A 27,771-nucleotide genomic window follows, 5' to 3' on the forward strand; every position below is an offset into this window, starting at 1 on the left:
CATCTGTTTCCCCCAATGTGCTTCCAACACTGAACCCCTGATTAGTTGCTTTCTGAGAACTGTTTCTGAAAGACATAATGAGGCAGTTTAAGGATGAGCTGTAAATGATCTTCAAAGTAAAGTGAAGAAAAATGGTCATGCTCTGGGTAAGACTGGTTTAATTCAGATCTGCTAGCTCCTATCACATGGCTGGGTCATAGCTCTTTCAGAAATTTGCAATGTAGCCATAGTTTAGCTAAATATTGCAAGACAAAAATGATAAGCAAGTGACACAGATAGAGGAAGAGAAAGGGCATCAGTCTGGCAGGCAGCGCCATCCATGATGCTGTCAGAGGGCTTTTGCTTGAGCAAGCCAGGCATGGAAGCGTGGGAAGTAATGAAGTGAAGCACCTCTGGGTGGGATGAATTCAGACACACGTCAGAGGTGGGTGTGCAGGGGCTGCAAAGATGGCCCTGCAGTTAAAGCACTTGACAGTCAAGCATCAAGACCCAAATTCAGGTCTCCAGAACCTATGTAATGGCCCATGGGCGCAGCAGCTCACCTGCAGTTCTAGCCTTAGGAAGGATGAGTACCCTTGCACAAAGCGAGTTACTAGCAAACATATCTATACTGATGAGGTCTGGGTTTGATTGAGCGGCCCTGCCTCAATGAATAAGATGGAAGAGCAATGCGGATGACTCCAGACATCAGCCCAAGGCACCCTCTGTGCATGTGTGCATGCCCACGGACGTGTTCATATGTACACACACACACTCCAGCTGATCTTATTCCTCCTGAGTCTCAAGCTCTTCTGCACTCCCTCACCAAGAAGCAACCTAGATGGCAAGACACATGAACACAGATACAGCAGAGGCCTCGACTTCTGCAAGAGCAAACCATTTTTCTGAGCAGCCATCTTCCCATATGGGGCCGAAGGCATCTTGACTTGCTCTATGTTCCTCACAAAGCTCACTGTTGCTGCGGGTGTTCTACTGTCTCTTGCTCGTCAGGGCTAATCCCGTCCACAGGCACATTCACCCACACCACCAGGATGTGTCCTGAATTTTCGTGTCTCTCATCTCTGCTATCTCCTCCACCACCACTTCATCCAGGTCCTCTTGGCCTTCACTCAGGTGGCTCTGAAAGCCTCCATTCATCCCCATGCTCCCGACTGTGGTCTCTTGAAAGCATCCTCTACTTAGCAGTCCGAATGGGTTTGCAAAACAGGCAGTAGACGAACTCATGCTTTCTCTAACACCTCAGTGGTTTTTCCAATGCACCCAGATATGGGCTTAGCACTCAGAACATCCTGCCACTGCCACACTCCCCAACCCATCTGCAGTTCTCAGCTCCATACAAAGTCTTTTCTGACATCAGCTATAGCCCCACATTCCTCACACCCATGCAAGGCACCGCCACACTGCCTCATTTACTTCCTTCCTGTGCTTACATTAATGTAGACATTGTCTGCTCTGTGTTTTCTCTCTTCCACATCAATCAACTTTCATACATGAGCTGCTTCTGTGTTACTGGGCCCACAACACCTGACAGAACAGATCCAGGGAGGAAAGACCTGCTTTGGCTTCAGAGGGCCTCCATGTGTCATGGAGGGAGGGATGCTGTGTAGAGCAGCTCAGGTCATGGCAGCAGGGGGACTTGTGGTAAGGTCTCTCACATCACAGTGGACTAGAAAGTGGAGGAACTGAGTAGTAAGTAGATACTGGGATGAAGCCTTTTCCTGCCCACTCCTAGTAACTAGTGTCTCCAATCATGCCCCACCTTCTAAAGGTCCTACAGCCACTAGCTGGTGAACAATATTTAAACCCTAATTACTCTACTATTGGCCTTCATGCTGCTCTAACACGGAAGGACCCATACACAGAACAGATGCTTAATAAATATTTACTGAATGATAATCTTTGAAAACTAATCTTTAGAACCAAAGCTCCACAAGACCCCATAAAAAGGGGTCCCTTTTGTCACTGTGCCCCAACTTCTCTCATTGAACTGCAAACACTTTTAGGTTGTCTGCCCTTCTAGCATGTGTCAATCCACACTTGTGTGACCACCACCAAATGTCATTCTTGACCTAGATTTCACTCAAAGAGGATGAGGAGGAAGACACCAAACATGGAACATGGAGATAAAGACAAAGGTCAGCCCCAAGGGGCTGAAAATGACCACAGCCCACTCTCGCATTTCAGACTAAACTGTCACCATGCACCACTGAAGCCTGTTCAGACCAGAGGGCTTTACAGTCCTTACTGGATGCTGCCTGATCACTTCCCAAATCCCACGCCATTGTTAGAAGCCTTTGGTGTGAGCTGAGCTTTCAGACGCCTAAGTAGGGAATGAGCACTGGGGAATCTCCGAGTATCTGAGTGATCACAATCCACATTCAAGACTACGTTCTATGAGAACCTTTTAATAAAGTGTTGATGGCCGCGGCATGCTGTATTGTATTAGCCAAGTGTGCTGTAACAAGGAGGTCAGATTGCAGGTCCTGGTGCAAAAACTTCAGCTTATTTAGTTTATCTCGTTCTTTTCATGTCAAGATAAAAGTCATTAAAGTACTAAGACCTTTTGTTTGATTTGAGCCCGGACACATGGAGGTCCAGCTGCTGCACTGACCCACTGTAATGAGTGCCATCCCAGGGTGAGGGTGGAGCTGATTTCAGCTCCACTTTGCTTCAGGAAAGAAAATCTCCTGGAAGAAGATTCCAATAAATAAAATCTGCACTTTCTGGCGACACGGGACCATGAACAGTAATTTTGAAAGGAAAGCGTACAAACAGTCAGTGATATATGCAATAAAATGGATTATTGCAATTCAGAACCACAATGAGATGTCCTTGCACATGCGTCAGATGGCTGTTATAAAAGGACAAAGGGTGGCAAGTGTTGAGGATGGTGTGTAGGACAAGGAGCCTGCGTCCTCTGTTGATAAAAATGTGGATTGATACAGACATTATGGAAGACTGAGTGCAAGTGGCTCTGGAATTAAAAACAGAATGAGCATGTTATTCACTCGTCCCAATTCTGAGTATCCACCCACGTTTGAAATCAATCTGTGAAAAAAATTTCTGCCCTGCCATGTTGACTGTGGCAATATTTACAAACGCCAAGTCACGCAATCTACATGGTGGTTAACAGATGAATGAACAGACAAATGGAATGTGATGTGCACACACTGGAATATTAACCAGCTGGCCAAGAAGAAAATTCAACTCTTCGCTATAGCATGAGCAGATCAGAGGACATCATCCTACGTAATATGAGGCCAACACAAAAAGACAAATACCACATCTTCGCATCTATACATGGAGTCTAAGCAATCAAACTAACAGAAGCAGAAAGCAGAAGAGTGGGAACTGAGGCTAGGGGTTTTGGTGAGGATGGGGACAATGACCCAAGGGTGTACATTTCAATCAGGAAGAATGAATGAGTTTGTTTAGATCTATTGCAGACTGATGCCAATAACAAAATTGCTAAGAGTACATTTCCATTCTCATTACTACAAAAATGTTGAACACTTATACCAATGAACATGCTAGCTATCTTAATTTAGTTATTCTTCACTGTATTCATAATTCATAACATCTCTTTATATCCTATAAATGAATGCAATTATAAATGTCAACTCATATTAATTTTAAAAAGAATCTTGGCATTTTTAAGAGCAGCCACAGAATAACCCCATTCTTTATGAACAGAATGCCCCCCAAGGAGTACTCTAACCAATAGTGTTATCTAGAGAAGTGAAAACCACCGCCCAAAACAATATACACAGCTAGCCCTCCTCACAACTACGGACTGAACAGACCTGTGTCCTCCAAGGGAGATTCCTACCTAACACAGGTTTTACAAGACAAAACAACACATATTTTCAAGAGGGCAAAAAACCACTAACAACCAGTCTAGACTGCGCCCAAATCTATGGACTCCAAACAGCATGGCTGCAGGCCCAAATGTGGGAATAGGATGCTGGACCGGGGTCAGGAGGGCTGGGTCCTACACAGAGCTGTTAAACAACAAAGACTATGACTCTGGCCATGATTTCCCCACAACTCGGGACAGTGGAAAGCAGCCTTGTTTGTTAGACAGCAATGAACACCGATGGTCCCAGCACCTGTGAAGTTAAGCACGATGATTACTGCACGTCTGAGACTAGCTTAGCTGTAAGGATGATGCCACAAATTCTACGCCAGCCTGGGCTACAGTGGGAGACATTGCCTCAAAAGAGGAAACCCTCCAATATTAATAGAAAGAACAAAATGACGGCCAGCCTTTCCTTCTGAGTTAAACAGATCTCCATACGTGATTGAACACCTGGGGACAACAGTCACCACAGACACTAAGCCAACAGGTGTAGCAAGTTGAACTTAAATAACCTTAGAAACCCTATCTGGTACGTCGCTAAAGCGTTCAACTTCCTATTGGGAGAGAAGGAGATGGCCAAGGTCCCTCTGCTCTGCCACCCAAACGCTGTCCAGGCTACATTGTCCCATGGACACAGGATCCAGATGAATTTCCTGCTGAGCACAGGTTTCAGAACCTGACGTTCTAGACATTCTGTAGTTCCCTGCTCTGACCTGCCCTTCTCAAGCGGCCTTGGGGTCATTAGTTTATAGAGGTCAGCTCAGCCACGGGATCTGCCAGTGTGAACTATGGTGTCGGCACTCCATTTTACACACCAGTCCCTTGTCAGCTCATCAGTGGCAATTGCCATCCCTAAGCGGCAACATTACAGGGCACTGACACATTAGCCTCGGACCCTGTGTATGGGTATGTACGTGGCTTGGCTCAGCAGTAGGTTTATTAAAGAGTTAGAGAAGAGGGAGGGGGAAGGGATAGGGGAGAGAGGGAGGAGAGAAGAGGGGAATGGAGAGAGAGGAGCATATATATATATATGTCGAGATTGGAAGGATATTTAGACATCACACTGTGGCAGTGGGGAGGCATTGGTAAAATCTGAGTGAGGAAAAGTGATCTGGTCAAGACTTTCACTCACTCATCCAGAGCAGATGGAAGAGAAGCAACCAGATCCGGGGCAGCCAGCTGAAGAAGCAGTGGTGATGAGAGGCACATTATCACACTTACACAGATCCCAGAGGCACCGGCGGATGACCTCATGGGTGGTCTAGGAATATAGCTTAGATGTGATAACTTAAGTTGATATTCAGTGGGTTTTAATATTCTTTTGTAGGTGTTCCCGTCCTTAGAAAGTTTATTTTGTTAAAAGAAATACAGACTGTCCCACAGAGCTTCAAATATACATTTAGATTCCCTTCTAACTATCTGGTTGGCACGTAAACATGGCCAGGCTTTCCAGTGTCCAAGTGCAGAGTATCTCTGCCATTCCTACTGTCCCCAGCTTCCCTGCCTCCTCAGACACGGCTGCGCCAGCCCCTCCTCCACTCACAGCAAGTCACAGCCAGGCATGTTTTCACCTGTGTGTTAATCAGAGCTCTCTTCTCCCAGAGGACCACCGCCTTAGCCAAGTTCTAACAATTTCTTAGCTGGGTCATGGAAGTGGCTTTCTAAGGGGCTCATTGTCTTTCCTTGCCCTCCATCATTTCGAGTCCAGGATGACAGCTCATTCCATTGTTCAACAAATCGATGTTGTATGTCAGGGACGTTTCCAGGGAACAAAAACAGTCAAGGACCTCGTTCCTCACAGAGTGAAGGTCTAGACAACACAGTAACGATGTAATCAAGAAATAAAGTTTTCAGTGGTGGCAAGTACTATAAAGTGGGTACAGTTAGCATGTCAGAGAGAGGAGGGGAAGAGGGTTGCTATAAAGGGCTCTTGCGCAAATTGCTATTGTGTTCAAAGCCAGATGATGAAGAAAGACCCACGCTGTCTGGGAGCAAGGCATCTCAGCAGAGAAATAACGAGGTGAAAACACCAAGGGGAGCAGAAACACGGGTGCAGAATGCATCTAACAGAAATTTTCCTTGTCACATGACCCCTGCCCTCCTAGGGGTCCTCACTGCAGCCCACACCTCCAGTTGAAAATCACGCTTCCACACTGCAGTCCAGATCCACCAGAGCATCCCGAACACAAACACCAACACACAAGTCTCAGGTCCTATGGCTTGTGATGGTTCATTTTAGCTGTCAACTTGTTTGGATTTAGAACAAATCTCTGGGTATGTTTGTCAGGGATTATATACCTTAACTGTGACGAGAACACTCGCCCACACATGGGCACTGCTATCATGGCTATAGCTGTGAACTATAAAGAAACTCAGATGAGCACAGGTGTTTACCACTCTGCTTCCTAATTGGAGGTCAGGCTCATGCCCCTCGTGATGTCCTTTCCAGAAGGGACTAGAAACTGATATAACCCTCCTTCCCTTGGTTTCTCTCTTAGGGCTTTTAGTCTCAGCAACAACACCCGTAAGGAAGGCACCTGTGTTGCGGTCAGCGGCAAGGTAACTGTGGTGGGAGCTAACGCACAGGACAGCCATGGGAGCTCACGCAGAGGACAGCCGTGGGAGCTCACGCAGAGGACAGCCGTGGGAGCTCATGCAGGGACTGCCGTGAGAGCTCACGCAGGGACTGCCGTGGGAGCTCACGCAGAGGACAGCCGTGGGAGCTCACGCAGAGGACAGCCGTGGGAGCTCACGCAGAGGACTGCCGTGGGAGCTCACGCAGAGGATTGCTGAGGCTCGAAAATGAAAACCTCATTGACAGTTAATCCTGTCAACAGGAACTGGAATCAGCTAAGAATCACCTTTGGAGGTATCTGTAGGGCTTTCACAGAAAGGTTGAGCTCAGGGTGGTGGCACTTTCCAACAAGTGACCTGGGTAGAGAGGGGTTTAGGGAAGAGGCAGTACCTGCCTACTTTTACTCCTTGTCACGTGAGTGTGAGTGCATGCCGCCCCTGCCTCTGTCACTGCTGCTGCCTCCGCCTGCCCTCAGACTCCAGACTCTTCTGCCTTCCAAGGTGGACAATTCTCACTTTTACATCTTCCTTTTCCTGTGCACGATGACTTTACTGAGGACTTGCTGAAAGGTGGGCTTTTATTTAACTATGCTTCAAATCAGAATGGTCTGTAGCCTCTTTCCAGACAGTTTCACAATATTTAGGGTTGGTTTTATCAGGGGCTTATGCAGGGATGAACTCTACCTTTTGGTATTTGAGTCCTTTTACAGGGACAAGAAGCACATCCATTATTACAATAAGATGCGAGCCTGAGCTATGCATAAACTAGGGGGCAGCTCTGGAAGGAGATTCATTGAGAAGTTCTACTAGTAACAGAACCAAGAATCCCTCAGAATTTGGTAAGTGTCAGTGTGCTAATCTCCTGGTCCTGAGCTAGGTGAGTGTGTTCATCTCCTGGACCTCAGCTAGGTGAGTGTGTTCATCTCCTGGACCTCAGCTAGGTGAGTGTGTTCATCTCCTGGACCTCAGCTAGGTGAGTGTGTTCATCTCCTGGGCCTGAAGTGCTTTGTGGTGTCTGGAGCATTCCCAACCCCAGACTACAGTTATTTCCTCAGCGATTATTATGGGTATTTAGAGTTTACTGGAGTGTGTGTGTGTGTGTGTGTGTGTGTGTGTGTGTGTGTGTGTGTGTAAACCTCCACATAGTGTGTACCTCGTGTGAGTCAATTCTCTCCTCTCACCAACCCCTCTTCTCCTTTCCCAGCTCTCGGGATGGAGCTCACGGCATTGGGCTCTGTGGCACATATCCCTACCCACTGTCCCATCTCGGGGTCCCTAGTCATATCTGATAACCACAGGGTTCTTCCTAAGAAATGCACCATTGCACATTTTTGGCACTGTGAGAATACTGCTGGGATACTTCCTCAAACCTAGATGGTACACACTGCTACACGACACCCAGCGGCTGTGGCACGTATGGATGTGTGGCCCCACCTACTGCTCCTTAGCCACAGATTTATAGCTCCTGAGGTGAATGCTGTGGAGTTCTGTGATCCGACACAACTCGCCGGGGCAAGCAAGTGATGCGTTAAAGATGAGGACATTGTGGCCTCTCTGGTGCCACCAGGTATGAACACTGCAGTGATGCGTTGCCGTTGAACACACATCCATTACACTCCACACAATCCACCAGGTATGAACATTGCAGTGATGCATTGCCGTTGAACACACAATCCATTACGCTCCACACAATCCACCAGGTATGAACATTGCAGTGATGCGTTGCCGTTGAACACACATCCATTACGCTCCACACAATCCACCAGGTATGAACACTGCAGTGATGCGTTGCCGTTGAACACACATCCATTACGCTCCACACAATCCACCAGGTATGAACATTGCAGTGATGCATTGCCGTTGAACACACAATCCATTACGCTCTTCTGTGCCTGCTGCCACACACTTTGTTCATGATTGACCAGCATGTCCTCATGGCAGCCACATGATGGAAGATCTCAATTTATCTCGGTAAAACCAACCAGGCCGACCCCAGCTGCCTTCTCTATGGCTAGGAGAGGCACACTTCAAATTCACATTTCCTCTGCCTAAATGTGACAGTTGGTTGACTGTGATTATTATTCCCATTGAAGCTCAGAGATATTTAGTGATCCCTTGGGGGCACCAGGCTACATTCAGTCTTGAGCAGTTGGTTACTCTAAAATGTGAAGCCCACGCTGATCAAGGCTATCTGCACTCTGGGCGACAGGGTGCACTCACCGATTTACCACAGAGAGAATGACACGAGGGAGGCTCCTCACTCGTCCTAAGAAACTGCGAATGAGGAACCTGAACAAAAGCCCTGACATTTTGCCTAATTAGAATAAGCTGCTTAAAGCCTGGAGATTTGAGGGAAATCACAGGAAAGGCTGGCACACATCCTGATGACTGGCAAGTGTAAACCAGTGTGCTGACTGTTCTTTCACGCCATGGGTTATTATGACATGTGACTGCCAAAAATCAAAGTCAGAGCCAGGCAGAAACAGATACAGCAGTACACCCTGCCCTACAGCTGTCCCCAGCAGCACAGCCTGCCCTAGAGCTGTCCCCAGCAGCACACCCTCCCCTACAGCTGTCCCCAGCAGTACACCCTGTCCTATAGCTGTCCCCAGCAGTACATCCTGTCCTATGCTGTCCCCAGCAGCACACCCTCCCCTATAGCTGTCCCCAGCAGCACACCCTGTCCTATAGCTGTCCCCAGCAGTACACCCTGTCCTATGCTGTCCCCAGCAGCACACCCTGACCTATAGCTGTCCCCAGCAGCACACCCTGTCCTATAGCTGTCCCCAGCAGCACACCCTGTCCTATAGCTGTCCCCAGCAGCACACCCTGTCCTATAGCTGTCCCCAGCAGCACACCCTGTCCTATAGCTGTCCCCAGCAGCACACCCTGTCCTATAGCTGTCCCCAGCAGCACACCCTCCCCTATAGCTGTCCCCAGCAGCACACCCTCCCCTATAGCTGTCCCCAGCAGTACACCCTGTCCTATGCTGTCCCCAGCAGTACACCCTGTCCTATGCTGTCCCCAGCAGCACACCCTGTCCTATAGCTGTCCCCAGCAGCACACCCTCCCCTATAGCTGTCCCCAGCAGCACACCCTCCCCTATAGCTGTCCCCAGCAGTACACCCTGTCCTATACCTGTCCCCAGCAGCACACCCTGTCCTATACCTGTCCCCAGCAGCACACCCTCCCCTATAGCTGTCCCCAGCAGCACACCCTGTCCTATAGCTGTCCCCAGCAGCACACCCTCCCCTATAGCTGTCCCCAGCAGCCAGCAGCACACCCTCCCCTATAGCTGTCCCCAGCAGCACACCCTCCCCTATAGCTGTCCCCAGCAGCACACCCTGTCCTATAGCTGTTCCCAGCAGCACACCCTCCCCTATAGCTGTCCCCAGCAGTACACCCTGTCCTATAGCTGTCCCCAGCAGTACACCCTGTCCTATAGCTGTCCCCTGTAGCATATCCTATATTATAGCTGTCCCCTGTAGCATATCCTATATTATAGCTGTCCCCAGCAGTCCTATCTCTGATTAGCTGTAAGCCTGAGAATAAAGGAGAGGATAAATGATAAGAGGGTTAAATTATTGGCTGAAATTGAAATGTCATGCAACGCTGGGGGAGGGGAGCACCAGCAAAGATGTGGTTATTCCCCTGGAAGACTCTCATCCTAACGATCCGTGATGCCTCCGAGAATGGTGGTCTGAGAAGTGTCCTGTTTCTGGAAGCTGAGTGGCACATACGCCTGGCATGGAGAGGTTGGCATAGCAACTCTGCATTGGCCACTGTGAGTCATGGAGTCCACAGACACAAGCCAGAACCACCTGAAGGAGGCTGCATCTCCACAGGGCGGGTAAGCTGCATAAAGCATTTCTCAAGGTTTCTCTTCTGGTGAACACAGACTCTCGGTCTAGTAGCTAAAGGCAGATCATTTGCTGAATGAACAGTGTTCAGGACTCCAGGAGAGATTTGTTTTCTATACTTTCCCTAGGTAAATAAGGTTACATTCAGGCAGAACTGAGGCATTTGTCCCTGAAAATCGATGAAATTCTCCATGAGCTATAAAATGATGCACACAAAACTAACTTTGGTGCTCGTTTAGAAACATACATTCATTAGGAAAAAGCCATTTACCTGTCGGCAGTGGGTCCCTGGAAATCTGGGTCATACGTCCTCGGATAACCTGCATCAAACAAAAGCTTTTTAAGTATAGAAGCCAATGAAAAGAAAAATAAATGAATATAAAATGTTACCAAAGAAAGAGCTTGTTCTTGGCTGGCCTACTGCCCCCCACCCCCGTGCAATGCTAAATTCTTTGTCCAGTGAAGTAACAGGTGTGCCCTGGTCACGCTTGCTGAGTTCTTGTCCTCTTTCCAACTAGAAACAAGACCCTGAGGGTCATATTCCCCATAAGCTGTAAAAAAACCCTCCTTCGGAGAGCGCCAGCTCTGAAGACATGTCTGGGAGAGCAACACTGGAGCCCTTCTAAGCTGCTGGGTCCTCTAAGTCTGCCATTGCCATTGCGGCTGAGGACCTGAGAGGTATACATCCTGATTCAAGATGGGACTTGTCTAAGCTCTTCTTTTGTCATTGGCTTCCACTCGGGAAGTCTAATTACCAATCCTCATTGGCTCTGCCCTATTGGCTGCATAGTGTGGGCTTCTCTACAGATCTACAAACAGACACTGTTGCGTCATGGGGCTGCTAATAGCCTGTCTTTGTCCATATGAAATCCTCGTGGGACGGCCTTTTCCTGTAACGTCATCCCTAGCCAGAGGCCTGTGGTTGTAATCCCCAACACCCAGCGATCCTCCCTGCAAGTGCTCCAACCTCTTCCTCTAGACATTTGGGTCTATCACAAAATTTCTCCTGAATCAAAGACAGGTTCTTAAGAGGGTTAGAAGACTTCTAAGTGACAGCCAGTTGGTCCCACTTTCACAAAGTGGGAAATCACTGGAGGCCTCCAAGTGTAGGTCCACTCGGGACAGAATAGAAAAAGAATAGATTTTCAGTGGAAGAGGGGGGTGAAGAACTGTGGAGCCTGAGGGGTTGAGGATATCAGGAGAACATGGCCCACAGAATCAACTAAATAGGGCTCATGGGGCTCACAGAGACTGAACTGGCAATCACAGAGACTGCATGAATCCACAGTAGGTCCTCTGTATACACACTGGATGTTTAACTAGGGGTGTTTGTGGGATTCCTAATGTGGGAGAGGGTGTATCTCTGCCCCTTTTGCATGCTTTTGTGGCCTTTTTCTTCTGACTGGGCTGCCTCTTCCAGCCTTGATATGAGGGTCCGTGTCTAGTCTTCTTGCATCTTGTTATGCTATGTTCAGTTGATAACACTGGGAAGCTGGTTTTTTTTTTTCTGAAAGGAAATAGAGGAGTGGTGGATCTGGGGTAGAGGGGAACTGGGGAACTGGGAGAGTGAAGAAAGGGAGACTGTGGTCAGGACGCACTGTATGAGAAAACACAGAGCAGTAAAGAGCAGTCTAGGACACATAGTGGTAGAGCACCTGCCTGGCAAGCACAGAGCTTTGTGATCATCGTTAGCAAGCCCACAAGTAAGTCATGGGCAAGTGTCATCGGTGGACATAATTCATGGAAATGAACCGGAAACCTCCTGCAGAACAGAGGTAAGGCAATGTGAGTCACTGCCAAGTGATGGAAGGTGACATTCAAGTTCACAAAGTGCAGGGATGTAGCTTAGGGTTTATGCTTGGGGCACTGCACATGAGCAAGTAATTCTAGACAGATCTTGTCAGTGTGGAAGTCTTTGTTTCTGCACATTCTGTACTGGTATCTACCCTATAAGTTAGTATGAGGGCTAATTAGCATTAGTCAAGTGATTAGAACAGTTTCTGAAACATAGTAGGCCCCATGGATGCTTATTAAAAGTGCCATAATTGCATGTAAAAGACAGTTACAACCTGGAGAACTCTATTTGAAAGGTAAAAGACATATAGCAAAGATGGCCTCAAAGCAAGTGATTCCAGATTCTCTGGGATCTAGTTTCATTTCTGCTGCTAGAATATAAATATACTGGCAAAAAGCATTAGAGACAGAAGTGGTTCATTTTAGCCCACAATCCAAGATTACAGTCCATTATTCTGTGAAATTCACAGCAGGATTTTCAAATAGCTCACCCATCTTTAAGAACACAAAGGAATGGATCTACACATATTCACTTGTTTGTTTTTGCTCAGCTCAATTTCTCTATGCTTAAGTAGTTTTTTATAATCTGCCTAGGGAATGATGCTGCCCACAGTGGTTTGAGCGATCCCACATCCATGAGACAGTCTGCACAGACATGCCCAGAGGCCAACCACAGGTAGACAATCATTCACTGAGGCTCTCTTCCCAGGTGATTTTGGCTGTATCAAGTCTAGAACCTGTAATGTTTTATCATTCTAGTCTACTCCTAGGTTTAAAGAAGGATGAATAGTTGATGATGTTCGAATAGGAGCATTAGCAAGTAGAGTCACTTATAAAATGGATACCAGACAGGAAATACATATTTTGTTTTGGTTCCACTGAGGGCAAAATGACATTTGGCCAAACATTCAATATGAAAATGAGTATCTACTGGGAACATTCCAGAAAATGGAGTCAGAAAGAATATAAGAACCAGAAGATGAGGAGGAAAGCTGAGAAATGTTATTTCTTGACAATCATGAGTCCACAGCAGTGTGGTTGCCTGCCCCAAAACTGTATAAGATGAAGCCAATTATTCCATCATGGATAGGAGAAGAGTTTACCCGACTCTACCCAAGCTGAGGAATTCTTGATAGTAGATGGGTGGTGGGGGAGGAAGAACTGTTTTTCTTTGAAGGTGTGGCCATTAGTAGGTTGCTCATCCACCAATAGATGGGCTCACAACTATGTATTATGTAAAAGCAGCAGTAATTGGATTCAGTGGAAGGTGTGTGTGTGTGTGTGTGTGTGTGTGTGTGTGTGTATGTATGTGTGTGTATGCATGCATCTGTGTGTGTATGCGTGTGTTAGAGAACACATTACCGAAATCTAGGAAGTGTTGGAGAGGTGAGATGGGGGATTGTGTAAATATTTTAAAGGAAAAAAATTAAAAATGTTTTAAGATCCAGATTGCAAAGACTTAGTGTACAAAGAGCAGTTTAAAATCTCTTCAGTGATGTGTTTATTGACCATATGTTGAAATGATGATGTTTAGTTTATATTGGGTTAAGTAAACTGTATTATTAAAATTTTAAAAAGAAAATGAAGATTGGAGCTTTTAAAAAGAACCAAGTCCTGAGGTGAAAAAAATTCATGTCACAAAAAAGAGAGAAACTCTAAAAGGAGATTCTCAGATCTGTCAGGTGTATAGCACTGTTGCTATAGCAATCTCACACATCATCTCACAGAGGTTTAGCATCAAATGCTATACTCTATGGAATGCTTTACTTGTTATTTTGTCTATGTTGTCTGACTCTAGGTGGGTAGGAAATTACCATGTATTTCACTTTAGAGATGTAGACAACGTGGCCCAGAGAGGCCAAGGACCACATCCATGGTGACAGAGTAGATGTATAGTCCACCCGAAGTTCACTCACTGCCCAGTCAGTGGAAGCCAAACTCATCCCAGGGTCCACTGGTGCAAGACTCTACACTGCAACACCAAGCTTGAACTCATTGTCAGCCTTTCTTATTAGGACTGCTACTGGTCTGGATGCCACAATGAAGATAGTTTTAGGATCCTGTATTCTGCTTTATCTGGAAATGGAGTTCCTGTGTGCACAGGAACAGGTTTGTAATACTGCTTCCTCCTTCCTCCTGTTCTCAGGCAATGGAAAAACCAGTCCTGGTTTAAACACAGGGCTGAGTTGGTCAGGTCACATTTTTTAATCCCCCAAATGTAACACTAGAATAGGTAGTGATTATTTCTATATCATATCCCCCCTTCAAATGAAAACAAGCATTTATAAACAATCATTTTGGAAATTTGGGCATAGTTTTCTTTAAACTGTTTCCTGTCTTCTGTTGGGCAAAGTATTTTTAGGATTCATGGAGAACTTTTGGGGGCTCTTGTTTCATCAAACCACATTAGCCTGGAAGGAAGCTACAGGTTCTCATTTTCTGTGGAAACAAAAGCAGAATCTTTTTTCCAAAGTAATAGTTCCTTAGACTCAAATTTTGAAGTCAAGATACCTTTAAAATATATATGTTGGTTTAGCTTAGCAGCCTGTACAATGAAATGTCTTTGTTGTTAGCTCATTCACAGTGAAAAATTCAAAGAAAATACTATAATATGCATAATACAGACTCTGCGTATTTTCCATTTTTATGTGGCTTTTCTTTATTCCTTTAATCTGTTAATTAATAGATCAATTAGTTTTGTGTTAATAATTAATAAAAATAATATATTTTTTGCTGTCTTTAACGACTGCTTTATTTTTTAAATATATTCTTTTTTCTAATAGTCTACAGTCTTTTTATTCTCTTTCCCAAGTCTATGTACATTTATCCAACACTGCTATCCATTCAGAGTTCTTTTTCACTTGAATCTGAAAGTTCACTGTCCAATCTGCCAGAGAAGCCGATGGCATCTGATTATAAGTCCCAGCTGTCTTATATTTGAGCTCAAAATACTCTACAGTCTCCATCAAATGATAAAATTCAGTTGATCTCACAGCCCTGACAACTGGCATAGAATGTCTTCATCCCACTTTGTGTGCTAGCAGGATTTTCATTGTGATGCAAAAGCTTTTATGTCCTTATCACATCTCTGTAATAAACAGCCACAGAGGCTAGATAAAGAGCCTCAGAGCTCCACTGTCCCATGGCTTAGCTGCGTGAATTCAACTCACATTTCCAACTTAAAAGGAAATAAAAAATAAACTTAAGTCATATTTTATAATATTTTGATTTTTTTGATCATGTAATTATTATGACAATAGAATCACTAACAGCATTTATTAAAGAGCAAAAACAGTTGATACTGTAATGAACAGAGTGAGTCTGTTGCCTTCATACAAAGCACCTTCCTCAGTAGAAATAATTTATGAAGATTAAAGAAAACAGAGCAAGTCCATTAATTCTTGTGTGCAGATTTCATACCATTCAACTGAAAGCAAATGGCAAGACCAGGTAGCTACATATATCCAGAAAGACTTTTTCTTTTAGCTAAAATATATTTCTCAGTAAAATTAACAATATGACCAATACTTGTAAGTTATAAAATTATAAATCTTGGGGCTGTCAGGATGGGTCAATGGGTAAAAGACTGCAAGATGACCATCTAGCTGGTGATTTTCTTTACTAGACATATTACTGCTTCCTCCCATGTGAGACTCCATACAGACCTGTCAATCAGTAGGACAGGAAAGTCAAGAAGCTCTGTATTCCAGAAACTTTAAGAACAGTATAAAACCCTCCTAAACATATAAATTGGTCCAACAGTCCCTTTGGCTATTGTCAACTCTCGACCCATGAGAGTGTTTTTTCTGCACCAGTCTCTTGACTCACTGCCTATTCTCACTCTTATAAGTGCCTTGTGCTATTCTGGAATAAATTCTGTCTGACTTCAACATGAGGCTCTGTCCTGTGTGAACTCATTTGACAGAAATCACAAGGACCTCAAACCCCTGCAATAGCAATAGTTTGGAAAGTCCCCACCTCCCTGCACAGAATCTCTAATGCTCTTTAAGAAGGACAAAAAAAAATCACATTCTATAGCCACTGTGCCAATGTGTGGAGCCGACTTTCTGGGGATCAGTGCTGAGAGTTTACTCTCAACCCCACTCCTAAGGAGCTGCTGCAATCCAACTCTCAAACACCTATCCATCATTCACTTAACACATCGCACCCCGAGCATGATATGGCACAGCTGGTGTCACCCTCAAGAGGGTTACATCTGCAGTCTCAGCACTGCAAAGATGTTCCTTGTTGAGGGGAAGGTGATGATGTGATTCAACATGGAGTGGGAAGGTTATTCTGCGGTGTCTTCATGAAGTCAGTGTGATTTACAGGTCCTCAGATGGGGAAGGGAAGACAAAGTCAAAAGGGAAATGGGACAATGGAAGCAAGCTAAGAATGATGTGACATCCAAAAGCTCACTGCCAGGTGCTAGGCCTTCAGGATGAGTGAAGAGGCCATGAGGACAGCAGTCTGCAAACCTGGGCCAGGGACAATGGACCTTGCCCAGGATGAGTCTTAGAACGAATGTTTCCTGGAATGCCTGCTCTTAGCCCACTGAGATCTCCTTTGGATCTCTGCTACCAGAATAAAATAATGAATTTGTTATTTTCAGTCACACAGGTGGTAGGTTGGTATTCTAGCAATGGTTGGTTAATTCACAAAGACCATTTATCCAACTGGGTTAATGAAGAGCCCTTTAGGACCGAACTAGAATTTAGTTATTACTTTATTCCTATTTCATCTATACTCACACATATACACACACATACAGACACACATACATACACATATATATGTACAGACACACATATGCACAGATACATAGACATGCACATATTCACACAAAACCAGAACACACATACATACCCCCACACTAGGCACTCAATAAATACTTATGAAAATGTTTCTAACAAGAATGCTGATATCATTTGAATGTTCATCTTTAATTGAGATGAAAAAAATCAAACAGAATCGGTCCTAGCAAGCACTAACTAACCATTTCAGTAGATTTCAGCGTAGATAAAAGGTGCACTGATGTACTACTGGAATCACACTTGACAGTCATTGCCATTCCTACACAACACCGATCTTACCTCTAACTTGTGATTATGTAATATGTCTTTGAGGGTTAGCAGAAGAAGCAAGGAAGAGAGTCAATAGTGGTGACTCACACCTGGAAACCAGGTCAAGCACCATCTCTAGAATCTGCGTTGAGAGAATGACTTTCTTCTTCAGCCCTTCCATCTTCTGATATCCATAAAAACAGTAATAGAGAGAAAAAGAGAAGTAGGAAACAATTTCTACCTCCAGTAGTGAGTCATGTATATAATATATATGTGTATGTGTGTATCTATATATGATATATTTGTATGTGAGTGTCTATAATGCTAATAATCAAATTTGTTCATGTATAACAGCGCAAACCGACTTTGACTGAGTTGACACGTAGGCATTAATGGCACCAGTGATTCTAAAAAGATTTCTTCTAGACACAATATTTTGGGGAAAACATTTGGAAAAGAAACTTTAAGCCATTTAAAGGAAAAGATGTCGTTGAGACACCAGGCCAAAAGTACAGGCCCAACTGTGACAAAGAAATTAGGCAAGTCAGAGTAAGACTTAAAAGGCTCCTAGAATATCATGCAATCTGCAAGACACAGAAGACACAGGAAGGTTAAAGCAGATGAAACAATAAGGAGAACCCTAGTCCTAACCCTAACCCTAACCAAGACAGATGATGCAGGGTGCTGACCAAGGCTACAGCAGTAAGGAAGGAGGAAGGCAATTCCAGCATGTGCATTTGATAGGGGTGAGATTAGGAGTGGCACAGAGCCATGCTTTGGCATCTAATGACAGTACCACACCCAGGAAATAATCAGATTCCAGGAACCTATACTGGGCAGAAACATGAGCCTACACCACAAAGGAAAGAGGAGTGGAAACACAAGAGAGTCCTCCAGCACTCACTCAAACTGAGTACAGACACCTAACCGCATGGTGGGTGTTTGCCTCTTAAACACAAGGGATGCTAAGCCATTGTGTACTGCTCCAAGAATGACAAGTCTGCTCATTTATGACAGAATTTTCTAACCACTAGGGTGGTTTTCGAATACTCTACATCAATATTTAAAATAAGTTGCTCTACATGGGCACAAAGCATAAACAAGTCAGTTATAACCTTAAAAGTAATAGCTGCCAGAACCATATGGCACAATCCTATTGCTAATGGCACCATATGCTGGAGCTATAGCACTCTGATAAATCATGCCAAAACAAAGCTGGAAGCCTCCCCCTTATAAATATTGAGGGAGATGCAAGGGCTGACAGAAGAGAAAACCCATGAATAGTTTTATCCAAGTATAGATCCAGCATACTACCATTCCAACCTTCCGGTCAAGATGCTCCCACTGGTATAACCTGGACTAACTGTTTGGGGCTAACTAAACATCATTTGATTGGATTTGGGGATTGCTACCCAAAGAGAAGTTCATATATCATATATCATGCTGTAAAACTTGGGGGGGGGTAATCTACGGAGATGTTACAAGCTCCAGGGAAAACTTATTACTGATAATAATAGACTAACTGACTTTAAATATTTCTCGCCTTATACTATTTTTTCTGCTCTATGTCTTGGCTAAAGAAACTTCTTTATGCAGTGGGTGACGGTTAACAGAGAGAATCAGAACTGATGAAAATGCTGGTAATACATGATTGTGGAGTCATCAGTCCACATCGGGACATCTGCATTACCATTCCAAGACCCAAGGATCTCATAGAAAAGGAGGTGCGAGACTGTGGGAGCTGAAGGGTGGAGAGGAGTCCCGTGGACATAGCCAAGGCCATCATAAACTCAGCATTGAGATCCACAGGAAACACGGGGCACAAAGCAGGGGTCATCTAGTTGGGAGGATGGGACTTTACAGGAATAGGCGTAGGCTAAAAAGAAAGCAATGGGGTAGAGAATATCATCTGGGGCACTGAAAATGAGTCTTCTACAAGAGCAGTCCATGCTCTTAACTGTAGAGCCATCTTTCCAGCCCCTGTAATTTTTTAAAAATTATGTTTAGGGAAGATTAAAACTCTTCAGAGTTCTGGAGGCATGGAGGAGGAAGAAGTGAGATGTTCTTTTCCTGCAGTGGTTCAGTTGAAAGGAAACCTGTACGTGGCAGAAAACTGTACTCTCAGGGTTACCATGACAGCAGTGTTCTCTATGATTGGTATGCTGCTGATTTTCCACAAACAAAGTAATTTAAGTGTTAATATTTAATCATGAAATTTATTCAGTAAAATTATTTTAAAATAAGTATCAGAATGTTTTACATCTTTTTTCATACTTCCAACTAAATATAATTGTTGCTCACTATTACAAAATAAAGGGCTTTCTTTTTCAGTCGCTAAGGAAAATAGCTAGGTTTTTTGGATTTTGCTGTTGTTTGGTTTTTTTTTTTAACATTTTTTTATTGATAAAAGAAGAATAAAGAAAAAAAAAACAAATTTCCACCTCCTCCCAGCCTCCCCTTTCCCTCCCCCTCCTCCCACTCTTCTCCCTCTCCTCCCACTCTTCTCCCCCTCCTCCCACCCCTCTCCCCTTCCCCCCACTCCTCTCCCCCTCTCTCTCCAGTCCAAAGAGCAGTCAGGGTTCCCTGCCCTGTGGTAAGTCCTAGGTCCTCCCCCCTCCGTCCATATCTAGGAAGGTGAACATCCAAACTGGCTAGGCTCCCACCAAGCCAGCAGATTGCGTAGGATCAAAACTGCGTGCCATTGTCCTTGGCGTCTCATCAGCCCTCATTGTTCGACATGATCAGAGAGTTCAGTTTTATCCCATGCTTTTTTTGGTAAGGTTTCTCTGTAGCTTTGGAGGCTGTCCTGGAACTCGCTCTGTAGACCAGGTTGGCCTCGAACTCACGGAGATCCACCTGCCTCTGCCTCCTGAGTGCTGGGATTAAAGGCAAAATTAGTTTTTAGGGAAAGAAACAAATCACCATAATAATTTTTTTCATGATAAATTTTTAAACTTTGAACTAGGTCAATCAGTGACCTAGTTGCTGGGTCAGGTCTTCCGATCTTTAGCCCCATGACATCCTTCCCGTCTTAGTTCTGAGTCCCCAGTCCAACACTCTCAGAAATCACCCAGCTTCCTTGGCAGGCCTCAGTCACTAGGATACACTTCGCCTGCACGGAAGTAGGATCTTAGAGTTCAGGATCCCTGTAAGATGATTCAGTGGGCAAAGGCACCTGACTCAAAGTTTGGTGACTCCACTTCAATTCCCAGAAGGAGCATTGGTGGAAGGAGAGAATCGGCTCCGCAAACTGTCCTCTGGCCCCCATGACGGACATCCCAGGCTTTCTCAAGGGCTCCAGTGAAAGTACAAAAGGAGCCTAGCTCTCTGTCCCTGCCCAGGGGGCCAAGGCCTTGAAGGAGTTAAGGTTGTGGTTCACCGAACCTGAACCTGAACCTGACTTCCCTCCCCCACCAGACACTGGCGTCATCAGTCTGAAGGTCACCGTGTTCTGTCTGAGGTGCACCTGAGGTACCCAGCCCTCCTTTTGAGGAACATTGCTTGATTAGCTTCCTGCTGATTGTGTCTCATTATGTGGGGGTTTTTTGCTGACTTTGCTCCATTTCCCCCCTACAAATAGGACATGAGATGTCATACTTATTAATAAACTTGCTTGGTGTAAGTCATCAGCTCATGCAAGAGACTCATGTAACTTTCCTATCTTCTTTATTTCCTCATCCCCAGTCCTCCTGCTCAGGGATCTCGCTCTGAAGAACAACCTGCTGGGCCAGGTCACTCCACATAAGAATCATGGCACATGCACACACACACACACACACACACACACAGTAAAAAAAAAAAAGAATGTAAAGCTTATTTGATGGAGTATTTTGGGGAACAAATGGGCTAGGCAAGATGGGAGAGTGACACTGTGAAACCCATACTTTGTATATTAAAAATAATTAATAGAAATAAATTTTAAAAACTAAAGCTATGTGACTAGGTTAGACATTCCCTGAATAATGTGAGGGCATCTTTTGGTGCACGGGGAATTCTGCTCTCCCTTGCTCCATTCTGGAGCTTTAACCTGGAACGTGAGGCTCCTGAAGGCAAAGCTACAGGTGATACTGTAATTCTTGGCAAAGGAAAGAAATGCTGGCATCTCTGTACTCAGGCTGGCATTTAGACTTCATCCATCCATAGATGAATAACTGCTACAGAAGGTATCTCATTTTAATGATTTACTCATTGGAATTTCTTTATTTAAACCAGTTATCTTTTGTAGCAACTTTTGTCTCCTCAGCTGCTGGGTGTGACTCAGGTGTGGACAGTATGCTTATCAGAATATTCCCACACATGCTCCCCTGTTGTGAATATGGCCGAGGTTCATACTTGAAGATCTACAAGTGACATTTCCCATGTAATTACACATGTGTATGCATATTCTTGACTTAAATTTCAAATATTATTTTATTTGCATACAAAGAATCAATTTCATGATATTTTCATACATGTATGCAATTTATTTTTATTTACCTTCACTACTCCCTCAATCCTCTCTCCCTGCTGCTGGTCCCATATTCCTTGTCCTCAAACAGTCCTCCTCTGCTTCCATAACATAGACTGTCACCCTCTTTTGTCCCCCTCCTGCTGACTTTTTTCTCTCATTTCATAATCTTGTCTTCTTTCATACATACATACATAGTATGCATATATGTGATTATGTCTATATCCCAGGTGAGAAAACGTGTGTGTGCGTGTCTTTCTGAGCCTGGCTTATTTCACTTAACATAATGAGCTCCAGCCCCACCCATTTTCATGCAAGGTTATTCCTGATCTCTGAAAGTTGCAATAGAATGCTCTGTTCCTAACTCACCCAGAGCAAAGTCAAGTTGTGACAAAGTAAACATGTGTGACCAGAGGAGGCATATGAATAAAGCTGTCTGTTGATATTCATGCCTGCATTCTGAATCTCATAAATCACATGAATAAAGACATCTGTTGATACTCGTGCCTGTATCCTGAATCTCATGAAACATATGAATAAAGACATCTGTTGATGCTCATGCCTGTATCCTGAATCTCATGAAACACATGAATAAAGACGTCTGTTGATACTCATGCCTGTATCCTGAATCTCAGATGGAAAAACAAGGTAGAAATTTGGGTCCTTTTTACACAAAAAGATATTCATATTGCCTGCTTATAACAGCCATTATGGGACATTTATTCATAATTCCAGGGGTACAACCTCAAAATGAAATGGAAAGTGAAATCGAAAGAGCATGGAATCTAATGAACACAGCCCTAGGACCTGACACCTGTCCAGTCCCAGAGTTAACCATGGGAACAACTTGTACGGCCTCCAAGTTTCGTCCCCACAATCCACAGAATTAACAGACCGAGGACAGTTCCTCTGAACTCTGTCCATTGGAAGTTCCGTACAACTGCTCACCAAGTAAAAACACCTTAACTTCCAAGACTGGCACTGGAGAAAGGCCATGGGACAGAGCCTGTGCAGACCATTTCGAACAAAGGTCAGAGAAGAGACGAGCCAGTGAGCTGCAGAGTCATTCTCAGAGACTCCAGGGAGACAGAAGCAAGAAACTCTGGAGTTAGAATCCAGAGTGAATCCATCGAAATTGTACTCAAAAGATTTGAACAAGATCCACAGACCTGTGGTTCCTAGAAGAGCTCAAGCACGAAGGCACTTGGGAACAGGATTCCATGTGAATAGAAGAGTCTGGGAGGAGGCAGAAGACAAGAGCGGAAGGGCAGCCAAGTTCCACACTGAAGCGACAGGAAAGGGAGCTTCTAGGGGCTCTGAATGTACGCTGCTCCAGGCCCCTCAGTGACTCAGCAGCTGTGCAGGTCACATGAGAGTCGCTCACGTGCTCCTCACAGAACTAAGCCAGGAAGCCTGTCAGAAAAGGTAGATTTGATAGATCAGGGCTGGGGCCTCTGCTGATATGAAGAAAATATTCTTGTTTTCACGTTGAGTTTGGTTAGTCACAAAGTAGAGAGTGTGGCTGAGGTCCATCTTAATGAAATACTTCATCTCTATCTTTCTCTATAAAGCCAGGATATGCATGTATAGAATTATAAGCTCATCCCAGTTCCTAAGTCAGGGAATTAAACAACCATTTTTAATTAAAATCAAAAATTTTTGTATTTGAAGTTTGTATTGGATCATTACTGTGCTTAACTGTGCAAACCGTATGAGCTCTCCCTGGCTTAGTCTCCTCTATAAAATAGGGAGCACAGAAGCATCTTCCAAAGGTTGCTGGCCAGGTTACAAGCATCTCCACATGAACAAGGGCAAGGATGGTGTCTTGCATGGTCTGGACTGCCAATCTTTAATTCTTGTTGTCAATGTACCCAGAGACTCTCGAAGGTTCCCTGCAGTGTGTGGCACTAAGCGTTCACACTTCACAAGGAAACTTAAATCTAGAAACATCCAGAGGGCAGTTGTCTCCATTCTAGAGCAGCCACTAGATCTGTTTCTCAGACAGAGTCACGCTGTGTAGCCCTAGCTGGCCTGGAACTTGGTTATGTAGACCAGGCTGGCCTCAAACTCATAGAGATTTAACTCTGCTGCTACCTCCCGAGTGCTGAGATTAGAAGTGTGTTCCCACACACTTGGCCTCACCTTATTTGATTTTAATAATTTTGGAAAACTAGGCTACTGCCATGGATTAACCCAACCCATGTCGAGAATTAACCAAGAATTAACAAGAGGTTTAGACTTTTCAACAATTTAACCTATCAGAAGTGAAGATGAAGAGTCTCGTTGTAAGAAAGCTACATGGAGAGCTGTGTTTTAGTTAGATAAGCCTTCTATGGGCTCTCTAGCAGAGTAGGAATCTACAGTCACAAGATTTTGTGCAAACAGGCAGCCTCCCTCTTTGAGACGGTATTGCCAAATGGAAGACATACTCAGAGGCAAAGGCGGAGAGCTTCCCTGATGAACCAGACGTCAGTCTCCCATAACAGGTTTTGCTCAGGAGGAATATGTCCTTTTCCTTAATGCTTGCCGTGGCTCCTGGGATGAGGCTGTGCTTGCAGTCAGATCTATTCTAACAATAACTTTTTATTGCCATAGTTACGGCTAACACTGACATAGTGATTGAGTGGGACAGAAGAGCAATTAAAATTATAGAATACTTTAACCTTGGCATTTTGATAATGAGGACACTCAACATGAAATACCATTTGATCCACATAAAATTAGACTAGGCAGATAAAATGACGGCATAAAGCTAACAATACTAAAGGCACAAGTAATCCAGTCAGTTTTTCTTCTTTCTTTAACTAAAAACAGTGCCATAAATCTTCTCTCAATATTCAAATGCAGAAACAAGGTCAAAATATTGTAAAGTTGAGACAGCTATAAAATATCAGTATCAAAGTATAAGATCAATAGCCAATATCTAAGATGGCATATTTGTACGAAGCTAGTATCTTGTGATTGCTGATATTTAGGTACTAGTGGACTAAAATTAAATAGAGTGTAATTAAAGAAAAAAGCAATGTTAAACTATTTGCATTTGCATTGTAAAAATTTAAATAGCAGCTGGATGTTTGCTTTGTTTTCATCCAGACTTCAGGAGTCTTCTGATGGCTCGAAGGAAAATAGACTCCAGTCAGACAGTAGCTGCTTGTAAGCAAAGAACCAAGAGCCTGTGGTGGTCATCCATGTGATGCCAGGACCTTGACCTGGTGCAGGCTGTGGTAGTCACGTGACGCCATGACCTTGATCTGTTGCAGGCTGTGTTAGTCACGGGACGCCAGGGCCTTGATCTGTTGCAAGCTGTAGTAGTCACGTGACACCAGGACCTTGATCTGTTACAGGCTGTGTTAGTCACAGGATGCCAGGGCCTTGACCTGGTGCAGGCTGTGGTAGTCACGTGACACCAGGACCTTGATGCAGTACAGGCTATGGTGGTCATGTGGCGCCAGGGCCTCGACCTGGTGCAGAGGAGCTGGTGAGACTTGGCATTTCAGAGATGACAGAGAAGCACAAACATGAGTTTTGGTGGGAAATTAGGGTGGACAAACAAGTCTAGATCAAGAAAGAGAATCTGGGTTGGGAGGCAAATTTAGGAATTAATATTAAGCACATGGTTGAATCAAACCATAGGACCAAATGGAGTTACCTAGGAAGAAAAAGGAATATACCTTGAGCTTGCTCAGTACTCAGTCTCTACATGTGAGAGAGCACACAGCAGAGAAGACATCAGAGAAAAGAGAAAAGCCAGAGGCATGATATTCGAGAAACAGAGAAAATACACTTCTTAAAGACTGGCTGACTGTGTTAATGCGCCTAAGGCTAAGTGAGACAGAAAATTCTGGAATAGTGAAGCAATGCAGAGGCCTGCTCTCTGAAGGGATCACACAGCACACACATCACACAAGATAAAGACTGGTTTGGAGGGAAGGAGAAGTCAGGCCATGAAGCAACCTGGGTAAGAAACAGGGTAATACTGGGATGTGCACGTGGTTCTGGGGGCTGGTGTCCTTTCATTAACAGCCAATGGCGGAATGTTTCTATTGAGACCGTAATGGGAACTGGTGCAGGTACCAGCCTTAGGATGAAAGCAATCCTCCCCTTTAGGAGGGGAACTGGAACATGAGGGTACATATCTGCAATCTGTGTGTTTGTGAAGTAGCAGCAGAAGGATCAGGAGTTCAAGGCCAGCCTGAGCTATATGAGAACCTATGGAAGAAAAAAAAAGAAAACAAACAAAGAAAGATTGATTGATTGATTTTAAAAGTGGCCATGAGGGCTCCCGGGGAGTCCCTGGCAGCCCAAGTTTGTTGAAAATGTTTCTATTGGTTAAGCTCAACTGACAGGGGCTCAATACTCTAATTTAACTAAATTTACTCACATTGTTAATACACGGAAGCTTTATTTAGCATCATGGTTTTAAGAAGTATTGAAGGAACAGTTCAGAAAGAAGAGACAAATTCTAGTCGACTCTCTAGTCAGAGTCATGCTGTGCAGGCACACACCCTCACTTCTGGGCATCATGCACTCAGGATCTGTTTCCCCAGCAACAGATGCGTTCCTAGGAGCAGAGAATGATGGGGCTGGTTCTGCACGCCTAGGAGAAGGAAGCCAAAGCTTCAGGGAAACAGCTCTGCTTGCCTTTCCCTGGACTCCTGTCTATCCAGGGAGAATCCTCACTCGGTCCCTCTCTCCTTAGACTGTTTAATGCAAGACACAGTGCTTATTTGTCCTTGATTCATTCATCTCAAACCCTTGTCAGAAAGATGAGGATTTTATTATAGACATAATTGCTTTCTCCTAATTGAGAGGTTAAGATTTATGAATAAAAGCAAACCTCCAATCATTATTGACTAGTAAAACATTTTGGCTCATGGCACATTTTAAGTTAGAGCAATTTGCCAGCTTCTGATGACAAAATTGGCATCTACCTTTCTCACGCTGTCATCCTTCATCTTTTTATCCCACCCTGAAAGTTTGAAAAATTACAAAATAGCCTCTACGTGTTTTGATTACCAACTTACAGAATCATAGGGGACCAAGCTAAAAAATTTAAGAAAAGGAAACTTGAAATTATAAATAATATTTAAGTATAAATTAATTAAGTATAAATAATAATTAAGAATCACAATAGATGATGTGCACAAAAGACAATAAAGGTTATTTGATAACAGAGAAAAAATGCATATATAGTTATACTTTAGAATTGTATTGATTTTAACAGACAATAATTGCATGTGTTTCTCAGGTACAATGCTAAGTTTTGGTTCATTAATACATTATAAAAACTAAGTCAAGTTAATTAACACATTTATTACCTCACCATAGTGAATACATTTAACATTTCCAGATACCATACCCAATCTTCTAGCTAAGAATTTGGGGTCTAAGCAGTGTGGGAAGGCACAAGTTCCCATTTATATATCTCGGGGCAGTGGAAGTGTTTCAGGGAGAAACATTCCTAAATCCAAAGCCACTCAGGCTTTCATTGGCACACTAGCCTCTGAGAATCCTGTGAGGATGGGGATTCCCATTCAGTTAGTCCAGGACAGAGCTTGAGAGCTGTATTCCACTAATGTTCGGGGCTGCCCCAGCTGCTAACATCCTACCCGCACTTCGAGCACCAAGATCCAGATCTCTGTGGACAATTATGATGAAAACCAGCTGTAACACAAGGAAGACTCCTAGCGTCTTCAAAGTCTGGTGGTGGAGACCATCACTGGAAAGAGTTTAACAAGACTCCTGCATGCCAGCGTCCTAAACTAGAATGGAAAAATGCAAGTTTTGGTGGGGTGGGGAGCGTAGACTAGCACACAACCAAGGTGGCCACAGGATCACCTGCCTGATAGAAGGATTTGCAATTCCACAAAGAGAGACTCGCTGTAAGAAGAACTCAGAACAGGATTGCTTCCCCCAAATGAACACTAAGCTATCTACAGATTTTGAATACATGTTTATCACTGTCACGAAGGAATTTTATACTCAGTGCTTGAACTGACTCACCAAAGTCCTGATCATCAGAGAAACTTTCTGCTGATTCTAAGAAAAAGCACAGAGGGTAAACAAATATTTACATGTGGAGTTAGTGACTGGAACTCTACACCACCCCTCCTGCCCTAGGAAGCCCAGCCCCTGGGCCTTCACACACACCCTAACAGAAGGTCAGCGGTGCTG

General features: G+C 44.2%; 1 protein-coding gene across 2 annotated transcripts in view; it reads right to left on the reverse strand.

Moving 5' to 3' along the window:
* The window catches only part of Slc44a5 (solute carrier family 44 member 5), a 263,585-nt gene that overhangs the window by 100,460 nt on the left and 135,354 nt on the right, over window positions 1-27,771 (reverse strand). Inside the window, exons 2-3 of one of the 2 annotated variants that reach the window (XM_075981039.1) lie at window positions 27,601-27,636; window positions 10,565-10,613 (exon numbers count right to left, since the gene is read on the reverse strand). Coding sequence is in view for 1 of the 2 variants with exons in the window: in XM_075981038.1 (XP_075837153.1) it covers window positions 10,565-10,613 (49 nt within the window). In the remaining variant the exon portion in view is untranslated. The remainder of the gene's footprint in view (window positions 1-10,564; window positions 10,614-27,600; window positions 27,637-27,771) is intronic. The other variant, XM_075981038.1, reaches the window with a different exon arrangement.

The sequence above is a fragment of the Microtus pennsylvanicus genome, chromosome 7 (assembly GCF_037038515.1).
Source record: "Microtus pennsylvanicus isolate mMicPen1 chromosome 7, mMicPen1.hap1, whole genome shotgun sequence".
Lineage (NCBI taxonomy): Eukaryota > Metazoa > Chordata > Mammalia > Rodentia > Cricetidae > Microtus > Microtus pennsylvanicus.